Source organism: Ictalurus punctatus, chromosome 7 (assembly GCF_001660625.3).
Source record: "Ictalurus punctatus breed USDA103 chromosome 7, Coco_2.0, whole genome shotgun sequence".
Classification (NCBI taxonomy): domain Eukaryota; kingdom Metazoa; phylum Chordata; class Actinopteri; order Siluriformes; family Ictaluridae; genus Ictalurus; species Ictalurus punctatus.
The window spans coordinates 30,330,813-30,347,599 of NC_030422.2; the positions used below are offsets into that span (position 1 = coordinate 30,330,813).

At 38.3% G+C, this 16,787-nt stretch overlaps 2 protein-coding genes across 5 annotated transcripts in view; both read right to left on the bottom strand.

Moving 5' to 3' along the window:
- Positions 1-239: 239 nt before the first annotated feature.
- LOC128633065 (tripartite motif-containing protein 16-like) lies at positions 240-10,140 on the bottom strand. Its single transcript, XM_053681684.1, has 7 exons — positions 9,493-10,140; positions 9,229-9,324; positions 8,544-8,777; positions 6,617-6,776; positions 4,366-4,416; positions 3,814-3,904; positions 240-823 (listed from the first exon to the last, which is right to left on the bottom strand). Exons 1-7 carry the CDS (start codon positions 10,081-10,083, stop codon positions 373-375), a joined length of 1,674 nt encoding a protein of 557 aa, XP_053537659.1. The 5' UTR covers positions 10,084-10,140; the 3' UTR covers positions 240-372.
- A 5,387-nt stretch (positions 10,141-15,527) lies between these two features.
- The window catches only part of LOC128633060 (tripartite motif-containing protein 29), an 11,821-nt gene continuing 10,561 nt past the window's right edge, over positions 15,528-16,787 (bottom strand). For all 4 annotated transcript variants that reach the window (XM_053681659.1, XM_053681661.1, XM_053681660.1 and 1 more), the window contains one exon: positions 15,528-16,787. This exon is cut by the window's right edge and continues 1,245 nt beyond it. The gene's annotated coding sequence lies outside the window, so the exon portion shown is untranslated.

Genomic DNA, 16,787 nt, shown 5'->3' on the forward strand with positions numbered 1-16,787 from the left:
TGTTTTTAAACATAATTATTTTTTTATTTTTTTTAAAGACTCATTTCTACTGTTCTTACTATTCTACAATTGGAGCAGTGTTGCCCGATGAGAAGGTTTTACTTTTTATTTATTTATTTATTTTGATCTGTAGCAGTGTCATTTGTTTTCAGTATAAAACTGTATTTTTTAAAAAAACAATATGAAGATGTTAGTTTATTAGATGTCAGTTCTTGTCTCAAATCAGATTTTTATTTATTTATTCACATAGTCTCATCGTATATTTCTTTTGCTATTGCAGTGCACTGTTGTTTTGAGGTAACCCCCATCAAACTGCATGCAGAAACAGACACACACAAAAATCCACTGGTATCACAAAGCTCTGAAAATGATCTATTTTAAATGACATAGTTTAACCCTTGATCCTTTACAAACCACAAACCCGGGGTAAAGAGGCTGAGTGAACGTGGTGTGAACTCTGTGGAGGAGCTTCATTGTGTCAGAGACGCCGTAGAAGGACAGAATCCCTGCCCTATGATCCACATACACTCCTATTCTGGAGGAGCTGGGCATTACTGGGACACTAAATTGTCTGTTATTTTGACCGAATATGAATTCATTTGGAGAGCAAAACAATCTCCAGGATTGATCATTGAATCCAAACTTATACTCAATACCGTTTCCCTTCCTGCTGATGTCTTTATATGAGACTGCTAAAGAAACCCCTTTATTCCCACTCCACTCAACCTCCCAGTAACAGCGTCCACATACACTCTCTGTACACAACACCTGGAGATAAGAGTCAAACCTCTCAGCATGATCAGGATAGGACTGTTGTGTTGAACTGCAGGTCACCAACGTGTTCTCCTCAGACAGACAGAGGAGCTTATTAGCTGTGTTAGGATTCAGTCTCAATTGACAAGAATTTGATGTAAAGAAAAACCATTTGCATTTTAAAAAACGAGATTCCAGACACCAGTCAGAAAAGCAGGAGAGGTTAATAACAGCTGGAGCATGTTTTTCAGATACAAAAAAGTTGGCACGATTTTGAGATTTTAAATAATTTAAAACTTGAAATGACGGCAAACCCATACATATTGTTTAGTAAAATTACTTTAAATAGCCCATAGCTACACTCACCGTCACTTTATTAGGAACACCTGTACACCTGCACATTTATGCATTTTTCCTAATGTGTTCCTAATAAAGTGGACAGTGAGTGTAGTTAAAAAGAATTCAAATAAATAAATGCATTAATAAACCTCACCCTTACTCTCATGCTTTGGCTTCCATGCCTGATTAGAGTACTGATGGACAGCAGGTCTCAATGTTTTATGTTGCAGAAATAAATAAACAAAACAAAACAAAAAAAAACACACACATTCTGTCCTTGTCAGGGGTACAACGGTTGAGCGTCCATTCTGAAGTGATGAAGACTATGTCCTACTCCCTCCATAGAGTTACAGACCTCACAGTGAGAAGTGTAAAGTTGAAAATACTGGCTGTTTCAAGTGCACTTCAGCTTCTCCAAAGCAGAATCTGGTGGAAAATGCTAATGTAACCCCAAAAGTCTTATGTTTAATTATAATATGAGGGTTCAAATTAGTCATAACAGTGGAAAAAAGAAAGAATTTCAAGGCAGTTTGTAAATAAGTCAATGACAAGGCATCAATTCTGCAATTACAGTAAAGTTTATTGTTTATATTACAGTAAAGTACATTGGTTATATTATAGTTAAGTATATTTCAGCAGCAGCTTTAATGCCACTGCTTTACATAACATTATATAATTTATATAATCCTGGTATATATTCTATCTTGAATTATATTAGATTACCAGACCTGATATTAAACTTATTGATCAGATTCAAGCTGTAGAATGTCAAACATTACAGATTAAGTAAAAGTTTCATAGGTGTTTTTGTAAAATTAAACTGACATCTGGTCAGTGTGTCTGTAGGATATATTGAAGCATACAATTTTATCCGACTAATAAATGCTTGATTTGCAGTTAAATCATCAAAACCAGTATCATCGATAATTATAGCAAGAGTAATAAGAATGAAAATAGAAAATAACATTGAGAATCATTACTGTGTAAATAGGAGTCTTGTATTACAATGTAGATAATGCAGTTTGAACAGTGTTAGCACTATAACGTTTATACACAGACATGGAATATACAGACATGGGTCTTTATTAGCTCACTATTCCCTCAATTATTTTCTTCCGTTGGATCTTGGATGACTGTAGCCTCCTGAATACATTACTTTTATTGCTCACTGTTGTAACATTAGTTAGAATTCATTAGGGAGTGTTTCATGTTAATTAGATGTACACTGGGGTAAATTGGAGTTGGTCATATATAAATGACATAAATAAGGGACTAGAGGACAGGAGCTTGTTTCCACACAGCTGATGCTGATTCATCATTTGCACTTGTTCTGATGTGCAACCGTTTAGTGAATCAGACACTGATTACTTGTATACAGTTGTATCACCACAAACCGCCCCAACATCATTGTCAAGGTTGCTGATGACACCTCTGTACTAGGACTGAACACCAGTAATAATGAATGGGCCTACTTGGAGTAAGTGGAAGCCCTGAGGAGAGAGTACCTGAGCACTCCTACCTCAGAGGATTTGAGCTGGTCATATGATTCTCAGATGCTAGTGAAGAAGGTACAACAACACCTGTACTACCTCTGTATGCTGAAAAAACTCTCACAAACATTTAACAGTGCACATTAGAGAGTATCCGGACAGGCAACATTACTTCGTGGTAAAGAAACAACACTCTTCCCTGCTGAGGCATAGTCATGAAGGCTACAGAATCCATTACTTCAACGGCTTCCCCAAAACTGCAGGATATTTATCTAGGGTATTTAGGGTAGCTCAGTGTTTAAGACACTGGACTACTGATCAGACCTGCATGAGTTCAAATCCCAGCATTGGCACTGCTGGGCCCTTAAGCAAGGCCCTTAACCCTCAGCTTCTCAGTTGTATACGTGGGATAAATATAACTCGCTCTAGATAAGGGCATCTGCCAAAATCCACAAATGTAAATGTGTATCAAGCAATGCAAAGACAAAGCAAGGAAATACATTTTGTGTACCTGTTTACATGAAGAACAGTGGTAGGTATGAACACATAGACTATACAATTCATTTCTACTTTAATTTTAACACAATTTACTTTCGTAGATTCTATCATTGACTTTTATCCAATTTTTACTGACTGTATTTTTATTTTTTGGTTTACCCTGGTTAGTTTTTTTTAATAGAATTTCTTTATAGACTTTATAGTAATATATACCATACAGAGATAATCTTCCAAAATTATCTGTTTTCAATTGCACAGTTCTACTGCTGAATAAGAATTTAGCCCAAACCCGGGGTAAAGAGGCTGAGTGAACGTGGTGTGAACTCTGTGGAGGAGCTTCATCGTGTCAGAGACGCCGTAGAAAGAGAGAGTTCCTGCCTTGTAATCAACAAACACTCCTATTCTAGAGGGGCTGGGGCTCATGGAGATATTAGTTTCTTGGTTGTTGTGTAAGAACGAGTAACTAGAGGAGTTGCACATTAAATTCCAGGACTTATCATTGCGTCCAAACTCACACTCATAACTGCTTCCCTTCCTACTGATGTCTTTATAGGACAGTGCTATAGAAACCCCATTATTCCCACTCCACTGCACCTCCCAGTAAGAGGGTTCACACACACTCTCACTACACAACACCTGGTGGTAATAGTTAAAGCTCTCTGGATGTTCAAACCTCTCCTGATACCAATGTACCTGTTGGCCATACAAATTATTAATATAATCATAACCCAACTGTTCACCTCTGTCAGTTGCCATTCGGTTCGATGCAGACAGTTGGAGGCTGTGATGTACTGTGTTGGGATCCAGTGTGAGTTGACAGGAATCTGATGGAAAGGAAATAAATTATTTAAAAATGTTTTATGTTTTTTTGTCTTTGTGGTGGCGTAACTGTAACCTAAATATTTAAAGAAAACTTAATCCTACTACAGCGCTATATTTTTTTCCACAAAAAACCTCTCCCTAATTTAGTCATGGCCAATTCCCACCCTCCAATTAGGTCTCACCTATCTTTCAACCGTGGAGGGCAAAGGCTACAACATGCTTCCTCTTAGGCACATGAAGCCAGCCCACCACATCTTTTCGCACTGCTCCCCGAGCATGAGCTCACAGACACCCATGATTGGCAGGTCAGTTGCTCCTCTCACCCTGAGAGCATGGCCAATTATGCTCTCTTGGACTCCTGGCCTTGGATGGCTGTGGCATCATCAGGATTTGAACTTTAATAAATTTTTGGATGATGCTTTTTTGTTGTGTTTCTGTGCCTGTGTGTGGAAGAGACACTTACACTTTAGACATTCCTCTCTGCTTTGGGGTGGTAAGATCAGGACTTTCTTCACTAGGAAACAGTTAAACACAGTTACAGGTACAATCGCTGTTATTACAATGAGACAAAAGAACACTTTTTTTTTAAGGGAACTGTCCAGTCAAACATACAGTATGATATAAATGTTTTCAATTAGTCAAGACATTTTAAGCCTATGGCTTGATTCTTTATTATTGCACTGCAGCTACAAGGATAATATGACTAATAAGTAAGTGCAGCTTATACTGTATATACTGCAAACTGCATGCCTAAACCATGCAACCACTTGCAGCTGTTCAGTATCACAAACAGAATTGCTGTTATGGTTTCTGACACTGTTATCTATAAAATTAGACAAAATGACAATAGCATTGAGAGAGCAAACAAGCATCACATTCAGGAAGTAGGCATAGCCCAAAGTATGAATTGTTCTTTAGAAGTGAGTCAGATAATAATAGGTTCCTAATTGTATTATTACATTCTATATATTTTTTTATTTTAAAATGGACTCATGTTTTGTATTCTACCACCACAGAGGATTGAGCAAAACAGAAGAAAGAATAATCTTAATCTCAATCTACCAATAAAGTAAAAAAACATTACGCTGACGATCTGTACCACACAGGCAACTAATACTTTCTACCATTACCACCACCTAAAATCAAAGTAGTCACTATTTCACTATTTAGCAGGATTTATCACAAAATTCACAAGGACATAGTTTGGCAACTGCTTTTTTTTTTTTTTTTTTTAACAACTGGCTTTTTTAAATACATTTTCTGCTGTATAGCTACAGAACTTCAACAAATTATTAATAGCTCACTCTTAAAAGGTATTTTCCCAAGATCATTAAAAACAGCAGTTATTAAACTCCTCTTAAAGAAAAGATCCCTGGATGCTTCCAAACTAAGCAACTACAGACCTGTTTCAAATCTTCCCTTCGTAGGTAAATTAATTGAGAAAATTGTTTACAACCAACTTAGTACATTTCTTAATGTAAATTGATATTTTGACAAATTTCTATCAGGTTTCTGACCACACCACAGGACAGAGACTGCGCTTATAAAGGTTTTAAATGACATCACCATAATGACACGCGTTATCCCACAAGGTTCAATTCTTGGAGCCATTTTATTTAATCTCTACATGTTCCCATTATATCAAATTCTACAGAACATTCCTTACCATAGTTAAGCAGATGATACTCAACTATATGTTGTTTTCTCACCACACGATTACAAGCCAAGAGATTCATTGTGTCAGTGGATGGAGCATATAAATAGTTTAATCAGTCAAAATTTCCTTCAATTAAATAAGGACAAAGCAGAGGTTTTTGTGTTTGGCAGGCAGGGGGACCAGCTCAGAATTATTGTACATCTTGACTCCATGGGGCTAAAAACCAAAGACCAAGTCCGACATCCTGGGGTTCTACTACACTCAGATCTGAGCTTAATCAGCCATATTAAAGCTTTCACCAAAACATCATCTTGAAACACTGCCAGAAATAAAGGCTTATTGTCCCTTAAAAAACCTATCAAGAGACAGTTTAGGAAGAAAGCGACCCTTTGTAAACCACTGCAGTCCAGGCCTACAGGGAGAAAGTGTGCGAACCCCACTATGTTAGTGTTGTGACCCTTTCCGACACTTCCGTGGAGGAATCGCAGTAGATGCTTTATGTTTTGAATACTTAATTTCGTTATTGAAAACAATCATAAGAACATAGAGAAATTAAATAAATTGCTGAACACGGTCTTAAAACTGTGTCCCTTCTCTCTGTAACAGGCCACACCCACTCACTGGTCTGCTGCCTGAATAAAATATGTAGGCATGAAAGGTCAAGCCCACGTCATCACATGATGATGGGAAAACAAAAAATCTTACATAAACACATACAGTACAAGTATAAACATTTATTATAAGACTTATTATGATTTATGGCTGCATATAGATTAAAAAAAAGCTGATCTATGCTCAAATAGCAATATTTATGCTTTTAGGTATATAAAACAAAAAGAATCAGAAATGTTGTATAGTTACGTCTACAATGTGATATAAAAAAGCAGCATTTTAGAGTTACTTAGGAGCTGAAATTATATTTCTTGCAAGCACCTCTGGCACAATCACAAATAAATCGAATATGATATTGTGTATTGTGTAATATTATTGAACTTTTATGGAATTCGTTGTGCTAAATATATTTGAAGAGAATGCAATGTTAGTAGCTCTGTCTTACCTTCACTTGATATCTTCTCAAACTGCTCTTTAGAGCACGCTTCCACCTTCTCTTGCAGCGGAGACACATACTTTACTACATCTTCAAAAGAGAGGAAAGAACTGACCTCGATGATGGGTAAATCTGCAGATCCAGGATGGGTCAAGAGGGACCGAAAACTCTACATAGAGACAAAGAGAAACAAAGAGAATTAAAAAATAATCAAAAGGAAAAGAAGTGAAACCACACAGGAAGTGACAGTATAGAACAAACATGTGACATGGACTGGTGCTTGTACACATTGCAATAGGAGTATTTGTAGTCTTCTAATAAAAAAGAGTGTGCCCATGTGCCAGTTTATCTTTAACCATTCAAAAAAAAACAAAAACTGTCACACAGCAAACTGTACAAAGCTGGTCACAAGAAGTATGTGGCAGGTGGGGTTTGATTTAGTGGGAGTCTACAGTGAGAGTGTCAGGGAACAACGTATTAAATAAAGGAGACCTATTTTAAGCCATCTTACAATATGTAATGTAAGTCTCAGGTGTCCCCAGAATGTGTCTAAAGTTTCAGCTCAAAATACCCCACAGATCATTTATTACACTATGCTGAAAATGCCCATTTTTGGGTGGAATCAAAAACAGAAAATATTTTTATATGCGTCCAAACAAGTGCTTTCACATGGATGGCTTCAGAAGAATAATATATTCCAGTAAATCTGACTCTCGCACACTCACATTCAGTAACCACTTATCCCTAGCAGGGTTGCAGTGGATCTGGAGCTTATCCTGGAAACACTAAGCATTAGGCAGGAATAAACCCTGTATGGGATGCCAGTCCATCGTGGGGCGTTATGCACACACACATTCATACACTCATTCACCCCTAGGTGCAATTTATCTTAGTCAATCCTACTATGGAAGTAAAAAAAAAAAAAAGTGACAGATTTGAATTAGAAAAGTAAAATTGAATTCTTAATATTAAAAATAAAAAGATAATTACCTGTATAATACTGAAATATATAAGGTTGAAAATCACACATCTGTCTTTATTTTGAATTAACATCCCTGAGTTTTCTTTTTACAGGGTTCAGAGATTCATATTTTAAAATTCAGGTTTTCAAAAAGAAAAGCAAGTATCTATATTTAAACAAACACTCACAGAGTGAGAGAAAGAGAATGAATGAAAGACACAAATAGGTATCAGGTGTGTGCTATAGTGAGACAGGTGTGCAGTTCTGAGAGGGGGAGACACTGAATGGCAGGAGATGCAAAATGGCACAGCATGCTCCAGGCTCGATTGCCTTTGCCTAGCTCTGAGTAACCAGGAAGTGAAGCTTGAATGTTTTCATGCTGAATTTTGTAACCTGAATTTGACTGGCTGAACTTGAGCACTGAAATTAGCAAACTGAATACATATATATATAAATAGCTGAAAACTGAATTATTGAATCTGAATCTGTGAACACTGAAAAAATACATTTAAATATAAAAGCTTGATTCTTTTTTGAAAACCAGAAAATATGAGTGTCTGAACACTGAATTTTTTTTTTAATATCAAGGATGCTAATTCATACTAAATAAATAAAGAAGGGTGCTTTTCAAATTTAGATATTTCAATATTATGAATATTGATTTTTTTTTACCTCCATATCCTACTGGAATGTCTTTGGGAGGTGGGAGGAAACCCATGCACACACAGAGAGGACATGTGCTGAAACTCTATACAGACAGTAACCCAAGCTTAGGATCACTGCAACGCAATTCTCTGCTTTAACTCCAAAATCACTGCTATATTCTCATAACAACATTTTGCTAACAGAAGATTTCAGTAACCTTTTAGTTCCTTTTGTAGTCTGGACTGCTTTGTAGTCTTTACGTGTAGATCTTTGTAGTCTTTATGTAATTTTATGCTAACTTTATTTGATTATTCTCTTCAGTGCTGTTACCTGGAGGAAATAAATGGGATCCTCTGTGTCCAAAAGCTTCACCATCTCAGTGTCTGTCCTCTTCAGCTCTGCAATCTCCTGCTCCAGTTGCTTCATGACTTCTTCAGCTCGACTCACTGCAGCTTTCTCCTGAGCTCTGATCAGCGCTGTCAGTTCAGAACATCTTCTCTCGATGGATTTGATCAGAGCAGTAAATAACTTCACAGTTTCATGCACTGCTGTTTGTGCAGAGTGCTATTAGACACACACACACACACACACACACACACACACACACACACACACACACACACACACACACACACACACACACACACACACACACACACACACACACACACACACACACACACACACACACACACACACACACAGACAGTGACAGAGTGAGAGAAAGAGAGATCAACTAGTTTGAGTCCTTTCCTTGATGGTAGTGAGAAAGGACTTTATATATACAGTATAGTACTTTATGTTAAATATGTTGCAGCATGTTGTATGATACACAAGTGAACTTAACGATAATGAGAGCTTTATATGACATTTAGCATGTGATATGTACTGTAGCAATTACAGAACAGGGATGGGGGGGCTTATTCAGTTCTTTTACTAGAACTTCATTCAATGACTATATGGTAAGAGAAGAGTCCGACTGATCCTGAAACAGCTGTTTCAGTTCCAAACTCACCTTGTGAGTCTTCACAGCCTTTGTCAGTTCCTGAAGCTGCTTCTCTCTCTCCTGGATTCTCTGCCTGGTTGTTCCCTGCACCTCCAACAACTGCTTCTAAACAGTACCACAGCACATAATTCACCCTCAGTGTGTTAAAGGAATTAAATGAGAGAAATTCTATAAACTTTATAAACAGAACAACGGCATTTCACTGGCCTCAGACAAATGCAATTTTACTCAAGCTATACAGATTTTAAAGCTATTGTTAAAAGATATTGTTACCTGTTTCTCAACTCGTCCTGCTGCAGCTGATACTGTATCATGTCCTTTATGTTTATCTAATATACACAAAGCACAGATACACTGCTGCTCAGTGTGACAGTAAACCTCCAGCAGTTTGTCATGCTGAGAGCAGATCTGCTCCTGGAATCGTCTGGAGGCTTCCACCAGCTTGTGCTTCTTAAAGGTAGGAGATTCATAGTGAGGCTGGAGGTGAGTTTCACAGAAAGAGGCCAGACACACCAGACAGGACTTGATGGCTTTGGATTTTCTCCCAGTGCAGAAATCACACTCCACATCTTCAGGTCCAGCTGAACAGTGAGCAGGACGTGTAGCTTGGAGTCCCGTCTTCTTCAGTGTCTCCACTACTTCAGCCAGAACAGTGTTTTTACTCACAACAGGTCTTGGAGTGAAGGTTTGTCTACACTGAGGACAGCTATAGACTCCCTTCGGATCCTCCTGATCCCAGCAGCCATTAATACACACCATACAGAAAGTGTGTCCACAGAGAATAGTCACTGGATCCTTGAGTAGATCCAGACAGATTGGACAGCTGAAGTGGTCCTGAGCTACTGAAATATTCGCTTCTGCCATTTTACTATAACACAAACTCACACAGTCACTTAGAGCAGCTCACACTTCTTGGTTCAGGCTGTAAAAGCCGTGTGGAACACAGGTGTGTCTCTTTCAGAGGTTAACAGGTGTTTCACTTTCGTTTCCGATAAAGTAAGAATAGAGTTGCCAGGTGTCCCTACTGAAAAAAAAATTACAGCTAAAACTAGCCTATGTTGGTTGGCGGGTCTTTGCTGGTTTAAGCTGGATGTAGCTGGTTTAAGTTGCTCTCCCAGCCTTGCCAAGTTGTTCAAGCTGGTCTCCCAGCCTGGCAAAGCTGGTGTTCAGATGGTTTTAGATGGTGGATCAGCCAATTTCCTGGTCAAGCTGGTGTTCATCTTACGTATTTACTAATTAGATTGTTTTATTAGCTCCGTCTACTGACAAGGGTAATTACAAGGGTTGTCAGGCAGGCTGGGTAGCATAGCTTAACTACTTATTTCAGTTGTTGTTAATAATAATAATAATAATAATAATAATAATAATACCTCTGGGTAGTGGTAGCTCAGTGGTTGTGGTGTTGGTCTACTGCTCAGCAGGTCATGAGTTCAAACCTCAGCACTGCTAAATTGCCACTGTTGGGCCCTTGAGCAAGGCCCTTAACCCGCAGATATATAAATTAAATAAATGTAAATCACCCTGGATAAGAGCGTCTGCCAAGTGCTGTAAATGTAAAATATATTGGAAAATTCTACAACAAAGTTATTAAACCGGAAACAAGGGTCGAGGATAACAAGAAGACTAACTAACTACATCGGCTTGGTAACGCAGAGAAACGAGTTGACTGAGCGTATACTTCGCACTGACTCTAGGTGAATGACATCCCTAAGTACTAGCGGTGAGAGTGTGTGTGTGTGTGTGATTGGTGCCTGGTGTGTCTGATCAGAACTCTGGGGATGGTGAGCGCATGCGTGCATGAGAAGTGGGTGTTGCATCTTGGGAAATTGAGTTCTTATCTGACTGAGCTGTGACAGTAGAGTTGTACACAAATTACAATTGAAATAGACATAGTCTTTATATAATAATAAATAGCAACATTAGTATCATGTAAATGTGAAGTAATTTCCTAACTGACACCATCAATGTTCCCACTCCATCTCCCAGTAACTGGGTTCACACACAATCAGTACACAACACCTGGGAGTAATGGTTAAAACTCTCTGAATGTTCATACTGCTCTTGATGCTTAAATATCTGTTCACCATAACCATGACCATAACTACACAGATATTCTGGTTGTCAATCACTGTTCTGCTCAAATCAAACAGTTGGAGGCACTGGTGTGCTGTGTTGGGATCTAGTGTAAATTTACAGGAATCTTACGGAATGAAAAGAAATTATTTTAAAATGTTTTATGTTTTTTGTCTTTGTGATGGTGTAACTGTAACCTAAATATTCAAAGAAAATATCATTCAACTACAGCGCTGTATTTTCTTCCCATACTTTTCTCCCTAATTTAGTCATGGCCAGTTCCCACCCTCCCATTAGGTCTCACCTATCACACAACAGCTTTCAACCATGGAGGGCAAAGGCTGTCACATGCTTCCTCTGGGGCACATGAAGCCAGCCCACCACATCTTTTCAGACTGCTCCCCGAGCATGAACTCACAGACACCCATGATTGGCTACTGTCGCTGTGATTGATAGGTCAGATGCCCTACCACCATGAGAACATGGCCAATTATGCTCTCTTGTACTCCTGGCCATGGATGGCTGTGGCATCGTCAGAATTTGAACTTGTAATTTGTGGATGATGCTTTTTTGTTGTGTTTCTGTGCCTGTGTGTATGGACGAGACACTTACACTGTAGACATTGCTCTCTGCTTTGGGGTGGTAAGATCAGGACTTTCTTCACTAGGAAACAATTACAGATACAATCACTGTTATTACAATGAGATAAATGAATGAAACATTTTTTAAAGGAATTAAAGCTAACTTTAAAACCTTGGGAGATACTGAACAATGTTGGGCTTCTCAGTTGGCCTCCTTCGACTTTGAGGTTCAGTATCATTCTGGGAGGAACAACCAGAACATTGATGCTCTCTCTAGACAGAATCAGTTTTGTCAGGAGTGGTGAGGCAGACAGCAGAGGCAGAACCGGTAGTACAGGTCAATCAAGTGGTGACAGCATTGCCCAGCTTTTCCTGTGAGGACCTGAGCTTGCTACAGGAGGTGGATCCTGATATTTAAAGGGTTTTGGCATTTTGGGAGCAGGGGTTATTTCCCAGCTTGAAAAAGGATCTCTTGAAAAAGGACTGACACCGTTATCACCTCATGTCATGCTCTGATGGGGGTGAGGAGGCGCTATAGTTGATTTTGCCTGTGGCTTTAAAACGTGACATTTTGACCCAGTTGCATCAACACCATGGACACCAGGGTGTTGAGCATACTACTGAACTAATACATCAGTGGTGTTATTGACCAAGGATGTCTGCAGAAGTGAAACAGTGGTGTTGGTAATGCGAGCGATGTCAGCTGGCTAATCTCACCTAACCACTTGTCTGGGCTTTATGGGTCATGTTTTAGTGTCTAAGCCCAATGAGATCTTGGTTATTGATTTTATGATGCTTGAGCCTTCTCGTTCTGTGCACAAAAATGTTTTAGTATTAACAGATGCGTTCAGTAAATATACGACTGAAGAATCTTGTACGACGCCCTATCATCTGGTTGGTAACGCCCAATGCAAACGGTTCAACTGAACCCTTCATAACCTTCTGTGCACTCTGCCTGCTTCCAGGAAGTGCGATTGGGCATCTTGCCTCCCGCAGATCTTGCTATAGTACCACTCATCACCAGGCCACAAGTGAGTCTCCATATTTCCTGATAATAACAGAGACCTAGACTCCCTGTTGACTTCCCGTTGGGAAGGGTTCAGGAATCTGGCAGGGTGGGGGGTTCATAAGTGGATTGTAGAGCATCGAGCAAGAATGCATGTTGCATTTGAGGGGGCATGGGCATCTTCCACGAGCAGTGGAGAATCTAAGGGATGCGGCATTTGTTCCATGGTCTTTATCTAACATTACTTCAGGGTCGTTTAGGCCCTAGTTCTGATGCCAGGAATTTGTAAACCATCCTCGGGTAGATGATACAAAAATAGGGGATAGAATGTAGTGAACTGTGTGACATGATTAAAACGTCACCATTATTTAATACGTGGCCAATGAGCCATCACCCTACCACAGTATATAAGCTGTTGTTTATGCTTCATGGAGTGTGTCATGGTCGGAAACCTGCCCTTTCCTTTCCTTGCTACGGATTACGGAGGTATGTGTTTTTAGCTGTGTTGCTTAGCTGTTTGATGCTAGTGTTACTCACTTATATCATGCAATTTACTTGTTTAGTGTGACATTGGGCTATCGAGACAGTGTGCATGTGTGGTGTGCTGCTCACTCTCAGTCCAGTGTGCCGTCAGGACTCCCATCTGTGTAGCATGGTAGTTTAATGTAGTCGCAGTTGGAGCACAACTATTTAAGAAGCTATCATATGATTTTCGTATGTGCCGTCGTGAGTATTGTCGTCGGATCACGGTAGGTAAACTGTTCATTTTTATTATAAGAGCTAAATGGTGTCATATGCTTTCCAAATTGAGGTTGTAACACCTGTTTCTTTTTTTTTGTTGTTGTTGTATTGGATTTAGTAAATTGATTTGGAATGTGTTTGTTTTCATTTATTATTTAAGTTTTTCTGCTTAGTAGCTTTGGTGCCTATTTTATCATGTTTTTTTTCTCAATGTGATTTTTTTTGTTGTTGTTTGTTTGTTTTCTCCTTGTAGGAGCAGAGTGCTTCCTGAGGCTTGGGGGGGTCTTGGGTGTCTTTGTAGCACCTTAGGCTTTACTTCACTTAGGGTCGTTATTATTTGCTGTGTTTATTTGCAGTGAATTTTGTGGGTATGATTCTGATTGGTGGGGTTCTTTTCCTTTTTGTATAGCTGGTGCTGTCGTATTAGCCTGCCCTTCATACAGGAAGCCTCAGTCCTCCTCTGATGATTATTGTTCATTCCTTCTTGTGTTTGTTTTATTTGACCAATGCCTGACTGCGTTGGTTGCTGGTTTTAAATAATTCTTGGCCAGTCTTTTTAGCTTCAAATAAAATTTCTTTTTGTATGAAAACTCATGTCTCTTGCCTTTTCTAAGTGGATCGTAGTTGTGTGTCTTTATTTGGGTTGTTTTCCCCGTTTCCTCAGAGTGGCATAGTCATTACGAGCGAGCCACTTTTTACACATGTATCTTCAAAAAACTATGCAGTTGATTAATGTCACGGTTTCCCCTTTAAGCAGCGTGCTGGAGAGCATGTGGGCACGCTCTTTGTATGTTGACAATCGTGACATGGTTTACTATGGACACGTGCTTTTGTTATGTTTGTTATGTCTCCTCCCTGTTCTGTCATTGGCTATTGTTTAAGCGTGTGTCTAGATTGGTGTCAGCCATCAGCACTTAAAACGCTGATTATGTTTGTATATATACCGCGCGCCTCCCAGCACACACGTGAAGTATTAGATTTGTTTAATTTAGATATGTTAGAGACAGTAGATAGAAATAGTCCTGGTCCATGTTATGTTTCATGTTAGATTTGTGCATTTAGTCCAGGCTGGTTTTTCCGCTCCCAGTTCCTAGTCATAGTTTATGTTTCTTATTTTGTATCTTGACTCTGTTTTCCATGACCGCGACCTTGATTCCTGCTTTGCCCCGTTTATACCTGTTTGCCGATCGCCCGACCTTTTGCATGTTTTTGTACTACGTTTTTGGATTACGATCTGGATTTATCTGCCTGTGTCTCCCTCAATAAAACTGTTAACTGCACTTGCATCTGTCCTAATCTCCCTTACGTCTCGGGACATGACAATTAAGTAAAACATAAAACACCTTGCCTTTGTATGTTTTTTTTTGTTTGTTTTTTAAATACAAGTACATTTACAAATAACTCCTCTTTGTTTTTATTAGCATTTTCCATACTGTCCCAACTTTTTTTTAATTGTTTCCAATTGTATTAATACATTCTATTATTTTTACTGTTGAATGTATTTCTTATTTTCTTTTTTTTTCATGATTATGTGTGAACATATATGATTTAATCATTAAGAATCCATTTCATTTGATGTTTTTGTCACAATGTCTGCATGCCAGTTATAATGTACACATGCCTGTTTTTATGTATTTGTCCCATTTCTTAGTCTATCTTGGGCCCGAGTTTATGTCTACTCTTTATCTTAGCCTTGTAAATTGCCTGGTCTCTTCACACGCACACTCCAGTATATAAGCTAGTTGAGAACATCTGATCTTTAGGCTAGGAGGAACCGGTTTGTCTCTTACTACAATTTCTCTTACTATAACCTGGCTCCAAGTCTCCTGGTTCTTCAAACCAGTCTCCTGGTTCTTCTTCTGGTGAAATGGCAGTATTTTTACATCGTCCAGGAAAGATTTACAGCATTACAATGGACTTATGTTTTTTTTAATTCTTCCACCACACAGAATTAAGCACAACTTGATCAAATAATCAAAACAGAAGAAAGGATCATTCAGAAAGGATAATCTATCTATAAATTAAAAAAAACAAAAAAACATTAGATTGACCACCAATACCACCCAGGCAAATAATAAGACTTTCCCACTATGACCACCACCACCTAAAATGCATTATTAGACATTATATCACAATTTAGCAGGATTGACCACAAAATTCTTGAGGACACAGTTTGGCAACTGATTTAAAAAAAAAAAAAAAAAAAAAACAACAACAACAACAACAAAAAAAACATTTTCAGCTCTATAGGTACAGAAAACTGCAAACACTAGATGTTAAAGTTATACATTTTCACTATTACAATTTAAACAAAGTTGACAGAGTATCAAGTCTAAGTGACTCGGTGACACAAATCCAGAGACGACGTGAGGAAGAAACACTTTAGGGAATCTTGAGAAGAGAGTAAGGAGACAGTTTGTGGCTTTAAAAAGCAACCTTTTTAAGCAATTAAAAATATTTTTTTAAACCAAACAAACAAACAAAGTTATACAAATTAACAATCTCAAAAGGATATTTTTTTGTAAAACTTCAGAATATTTAAATGAATACAAAATAATTGTACAGCACTACTGATTTCAGATTCTATCGCAACACAGTTATTTGTGTCATTCAATTAGGGCTTTGAAAATATTATATTTCAAAATTTTATGCAAAGAAACCTTATTTTAAACCTGGAAATGTATTAATAAAAACTTATGCATCAGAATAACGCAGAGAAAACGTTGTGTGTAACAACTCTTTTACATTTCTCAGGACAATTATTACAAGATCATCTTTTACATTTTGAGGAGTAAAATATATGCTTAAAGACGGTCTACAGAAAGCACAGGACATAAAATTCCATTTGACTTTTGCTTTAAGGAAACATCTCTGATCCACTATGACACTTTTCCTAATATGAAAATTACTACACCTTTCATCAACAGAAGAACACCACCGATAGAAAGTTCGGTAACGATTTCTATGAAGCCCATGCTTTTAATGAATTATTACTTATTGTTACGCCACGGCCAGCAGAGGGCACTGCGGTACGGCCGCTGGCTGGTCACGTGACTCTTCTGTTTTCGTTCACTTCCCGCTCGGACATTAAGTCTGATTAAGTCTCTGATTTGCCTCAGGTGTTTATCGTTTGGTTTAATTAGGTTTGTTATTTAACCCCCCCCCCG

Excerpts from the sequence above, each read along its gene's own strand:
- LOC128633065 (XM_053681684.1), bottom strand. The coding sequence starts at position 10,083 with ATGGCAGAAGCGAATATTTCAGTAGCTCAGGACCACTTCAGCTGTCCA. Across the intron at positions 9,325-9,492 it reads CAGGACGAGTTGAGAAACAG|AAGCAGTTGTTGGAGGTGCA; the intron begins GTAACAATATCT and ends GGTACTGTTTAG. Across the intron at positions 4,417-6,616 it reads TGAGAAGATATCAAGTGAAG|TGAAGAAAGTCCTGATCTTA; the intron begins GTAAGACAGAGC and ends ACTGTTTCCTAG.